General features: G+C 36.5%; 1 protein-coding gene across 1 annotated transcript in view; it reads right to left on the reverse strand.

The window, feature by feature from the left end:
- LOC107746099 (interleukin-15-like) overlaps positions 1-5,092 on the reverse strand; it is an 8,488-nt gene extending 3,396 nt beyond the window's left edge. The window contains exons 1-2 of the mRNA XM_016560181.1: positions 4,381-5,092; positions 1,066-1,160 (exon numbers count right to left, since the gene is read on the reverse strand). Coding sequence (XP_016415667.1) covers positions 1,066-1,160; positions 4,381-4,539 — 254 coding nt within the window. The 5' untranslated portion in view covers positions 4,540-5,092. The remainder of the gene's footprint in view (positions 1-1,065; positions 1,161-4,380) is intronic.
- Between the last annotated feature and the right edge of the window lie 635 nt (positions 5,093-5,727).

Here is a 5,727-nt window from a genome sequence, read left to right on the forward strand (position 1 = left end):
TTAGATGTCACAAGGGCCGTATCTCAACGATTATAAACTCATGAACTATAAAGGGTCAAAAGTCCAATTAGACAAATGTAAGATTGCTAGAGTAAATAAAGATGACTATATAATAAAGGTAGATATTAACAAGTAGCTAGAATAGTGTTCTCACAACACTGCAGTTTGGTTGGGGCAAGTCGTCACGTTATATGTTGTAATTTTATATAAATGACTCAGGACAACTCGTGGCCAAAACAAGAGTTTGTTGTTTTTGCCTTCTATTTTTGCAGTTTCAAGAACTGTTTTATGTTTCATACAGCTAATAACAGACCTATTTATCGACAGATTCCCATTATGACAACTTACCCCATATAGTTTGTCAACATGGCCTGCTATTGGGGCACATTGTCACAAATGGTATTCATTTTTTTCCCCCCTCTACAATAATAAGCTTTTGACAACATATTAACAAAGATATTTAAAAAGTGTGTTTTAAAAGGAAATACTGTTTTAGTTTTTGCAATTTCCGAGTTAAAACTGATTCAATGGGGGGGGGGGTTTCAGTTTAATAAATGTAAAACAGCTTTTTTTGTAGCTGAGACTTTAATGTATGTGTTTGATACACAAATTGGCATTCAAATAAACCCTGAGAAGTTTTCAATATTCAAAAAGGTGTAACAAAACAACTCTGAACTCACCTATACAATTTCTCTTCAATTGACATGGTAAGAATTTAAATCAAATTGTAACTAAAACTTTATTGGAGTATGTTTTAGAAGAAAATACTATTTCAGTCTTTCTACTTCACATTTAATTCAATGTTACGTGCTGTTTCTTTGTAATAATTTGTGAAATGTACTACTATTTTCTGAATGAAACTTGTTTCAAAGTAAATCCTATGCCAGTTTTTTTCAGTGGATTTTATTAGGGGTTAAATCACGACAACTGGGCTATCTTCAAGGTAGAAAGTGGCCCAAGCTGAATTCACCCTAGAACCAGTTTTAGCAACCTAGTAACCGTGGTTATGCCAGATTTACACAGCAATCAGCAAAGGAAATAAACAGTCTAATTTCTTAGATATACCTCAGAATTAAGATAGAATTCCAAACCTCTGAGTTCAAAAGGCATTCCATGTGATTCTCAAAGCACCAAGGGTTACAAGCACATCTTCCAGTTCTCTGTAAAAGAACACACACACTTCTTTAATACTTACAAAGGACAAATGCTGCAAAAGTCCCACAGATAGAGAAGTGCAGTTACAGATATGCAGTTCCAGGAAGCGAAGTGCGCAGTCAATGGAAACGAAAACAAAAGTAATCAAGTGGCCAAGCACAACAAAGGCAAAAGAACACGAGTAATCAAAGTCATTTATAGGTTAAAAAATATAATTGATTTAATTGCTATTGACTTTTGACCAATAGGTGGTGCTGTGACCTAATTGATGTGGTGTATTCAGTGTGACAATTTTGGCGCACACAAAGTTTGGTGTCAATATGCCTAAGCCTTGCAGAGATACAGCTTCAGAATCATTTTGGCAACACGCCATCGAATTTCTTAATTTGTTATTTGTATATCAACATGAAATCCGTAAATTTGTGCCGGCATAGTCTGAATATGCTCTGATTTGATTTTCATGAAAATCGGACCAGCGGTCTAGGATGAGTTCAAAAAAGTAGGTTTTCAAATAAAATCAAAATGGTCGACTGTGGCATAATTGGTATCGATGTTCTCAGCATGACCCAAGGAATCTACAAAGACCAGTCTCATGACAATAGGCCAAATTCATCAAAAGCTAGTAGAATTTTTTTAAGTTATAATTTCTGACCACGAGGTAGTGCTTCTTCCGAAACTTTTTGAGTACCTTCAGCGCATGGTGCTGAAGAGACGTACCAAATTTTGTAACGATATTCCAATGCGTTCATGAATTCTAAAAATTAAAAGACAAAATTCATTATGATCGACGCACAAAATGGCTGAGATGGGAAGTTTGGGGAAATCATTTGACTCGGTATGTTGCACCGAATCTAAAGAGACCAGTCTTGTGATTTTTTTTTTTTTTGGCCAAATGTTCAGAAGATATAAGCAAAAATGGCCATTTTTCATTAGGTGGCACTGTGTCCAAACTGTGCAGGTACTCTCAAGTCATGGTCGTTATAACACACCAAGATTGGTCTGAATATGCTAAACTAAAGCCTTCTACACACTGCACGATTTTAGCAATCCTATAAGATCATTGCTGGTCACACTGTGCGACATGGATCTAATAAACTTGGGTACGACATGCATGTAGACTGTACGATGATGACACCTATTGACTCGTAGGCTACGACGCACGTTTCTATAGAAGAATAAAACGTCATTAGCATGCGCTAGTGGTAAACAAAAAGAGCATAATGAATCACACTTTGACAGTTGTAGTTTTTATGTGTGCTGAAAAAAAGTGGGAGTGGCGAAAGAGGAAGGAATAAGAGCTTGAGGTAAGCAGTTTTATGTTTTAGCGCCATGTCGCGTTGATTTCATGTCGCATTTTTACTGGTTGGTCAGTAAACGTGGTCGTAACTGCAAACACACTGTGCGATGAACATGCTGAATTTCTGACACTGCCAGAAAACTATCGTAGACTATCTTTGGTCGCAAGACCGGGAAAACGCCCATCTTTGAACCTCTCTCACTGTACGACATAGGACCAGCGATTAAGAGCCACGATCACAGAAATCGCCACGATTGCTTCACGATGGCAATCTTTCGTCTGGGAAAGCCAAAAATCTAAAATCCCGGGCTTAAAGCATTGTGGAGATATTGCCTAATGTCCATTTTATTGTGCTTTTTGTCAAATTGATGAATGAAGTTGAATTCCATAACTTTTTGTCGCCATGGTCTGAAGATTTAGGTTGATTTTTGTGAAAATGAGGAGTTAGTCTTGAGCCAAGGAATCAAGTTTTGTTGAATTTTGTTTCTAGCCCTTACGATTTAAATGTTATTAGCATAAACATGAAAGCAACTTTGGGCTGCTATAGACTTGAGTGGAAGAAGACGACGACGATTAATTGTACACTTGTGCCATTGAGTTCTAGCTCAAATATCAACTATTCTCTTTCAGTACCAATTTTAGTACTTACTAGCACTAGTACGTACTTTTTAGTTACCTTTATTCAAATGATTTCTGTTATCTGTTTTCCTAGTTCTAGGAATAGGCACTAATGCCTATAATACATTTTAAATGTTAGTAAAAGTTAATTAATAGCAACTGACACAACAAAAGATTACATACATTGTAAAGCGTGCCAGATTGAGTCATTACTTTTCAGATGAATAACATGTGAACCTTAAAGTATTTGTAAGTATTTGTTGTTGTATATACCTTTAACATTGCTTAATGCTTTAGTGCACTTTGTGCTCACTAGTCTACTGCATAAATAAAATTATGGCCAAAATATAGGGGAAGATGGGGGAAGATGACCCTCTTAAGCACAGTGTGGATTTATTTTTAAATTGTAACATATTTAGATGTAGGTTTAGTATGTACAGGATGATTATGCATCAGCCCGTGAGTTTATTATAGGAAATAAATAGAGATATTTGCTCATTTAGTTGTTAAGGCACACAATGTAAAATACTGTGGCAAGAAGGCGCCCGGATAAACATTTACTGGATGTATGGATGACTTTTGAGATCATTCTTATTAAGATTTATGTATTTTTTCAAGTGTCATTCATGTAAAATACTAAATCAACTATTCTATTTAAAATTGTATTTTGATGATTTAGTTGAATAATTGAATAACCGATGACGGACAAAGCAGAATTCCAGTAAAAGAGATTCATCTGAAAGGTAAAATGATTCTATGACTTGTATACAGGCATATGAATATTTACATATTTAATTGCCCATATTTTAATTGAAGATGTGTCATAATAGCAACACTATGAATGCAAATGTAATGATTTTACTCAATTAACCTATAGGTTTTAATGAAAGCGAAGATGTCTGAAATGTACGTCTTAACTTATGGAAATATTAAATATCCGCATTAATTACAATAAGTATTACATTTAAACATAATAACACTAGTAAAAACATGCCACCTTCTCTGCCAATTCTGAGGGGCATCTTACCCCCAAGGGTCTAATTTTGTCTGTTTACTTAAAAATACAAAGTATTAACTTTTACTCCACAAATGTGACCCTGGAGCACAAAAGCAGTCTTAAGTCGCTGGGGTATATTTGTAGCAATAGCCAAAAAATACATTGTATGGGTCAAAATTATTGATTTTTCTTTTATGCCAAAAATCATTAGGACATTAAGTAAAGATCATGTTCCATTAAGATATTTTGTAAAAAAAAATAAAATAAATTACAACCATGCTTTTCGACATGCATTTATGCATTTGTTTCCTACCTTTGATTTTAGCTTGGCTGGCTTATTCCAAAATCCTACGATGAAGACGAGGAAGAGGGTCATTAAAATCATCGAAAGCGAGATTGTTGTTAGGCCAACCACGAGAGCTGCGTGAAGTTCACATGTTCTCGTTATGTAAGAGACCTTTAAGTATGTCATGGAGGTATTTCCAACTGTATTGACTGCTCCAGCTGGATATTAGTCCATGAGTGCACACTGCAGGCTTCTTCCTCTTGTCCTCCGTGCGCGCACTGATCGAATGTGCTAGTGAAAACACTCACACACACACACGCACACCGCCCATGGAGCTCTTTCACTTTGACAGCGCAGTGAGAGTACTTGACTTGGCTTTTTTTTTAAAAGCGCAGCGAGAGTGCTCTTCCTTCTGTGTAACTCGGCAACAACTCTGTTTGGGGTGTTAAACACAGTAATCTCGGGTCCACGAATAAGCGAGTTAATGGAAGGGAATCGCTCTTGGAAGCAGAGACAGAGGTTAGATGTCCACTGACATTGAGAGATAAGGTTATTTAAGGACTTCTAAAAAGTCATCAAGGTAAATTGCTAAATATGCACTCAGTCATTTGTAGAAAAAAAAGAATGGAAATTTAGAGAAGTATAATTAAAATTAGCGCGCTGGCATGAGTTGAAGAAGTCATCAGTGTTGAAATTGAACTTGGAAACCCGTGTTTTGTTTTGCATAGAGCGGGTCGCCCCCTCATGGCCTCTGCCATCTTGACGTCACGTGACCAGCTTGTCGCGCTGTTGACCACTTGTTACTGCATCTACTACCACTAACAATAAAATTAAGTTTACTTTATTTAGAGCAATTATTAATGCTGAAGCTGCTTTACAAAAGCTAAACAGAAAATGATCAAACAATATAGCAGGGGTTCTCAACTCTGGCCCTGGAGGTCCACTTTCCTGCGGAGTAAGCTCCAACCTTGATCAAACTCGCCTGCCAGTGACTTTCTAGTGATCCTGAAGACCTTGTGCCCGTTCGTCGTACGTCGCTAACTCAGTTAGCTGGATTTGATTGTTGACGATTTGGCATGATCTTGGATTGTTTGGTTCTTCGAAGCTCATCCCGGAGTTGCTGTCATAGCAACAGGTCCTGTAAGCTTACACCTGCTCGGGAGCAGGCATATTTCATGTAAACAGGATTAGATCGCATATTTTTAAGCAGAATTGATACTTAAAATCTGTCCGCTACCACCACTACTTTATTACAAGAGTACCCTACTAATCCAGGGACAATAAGTTAAAATAATAATCATTTAAGAATGAATTTAAAGATAATATAATAATGTTGTGTAGTCTTTAATACTATAGACACAGCCAGTTTTACTC

The sequence above is a fragment of the Sinocyclocheilus rhinocerous genome, unplaced genomic scaffold (assembly GCF_001515625.1).
Source record: "Sinocyclocheilus rhinocerous isolate Xijiao unplaced genomic scaffold, SAMN03320098_v1.1 scaffold107, whole genome shotgun sequence".
NCBI classification, from domain to species: Eukaryota; Metazoa; Chordata; class Actinopteri; order Cypriniformes; family Cyprinidae; genus Sinocyclocheilus; species Sinocyclocheilus rhinocerous.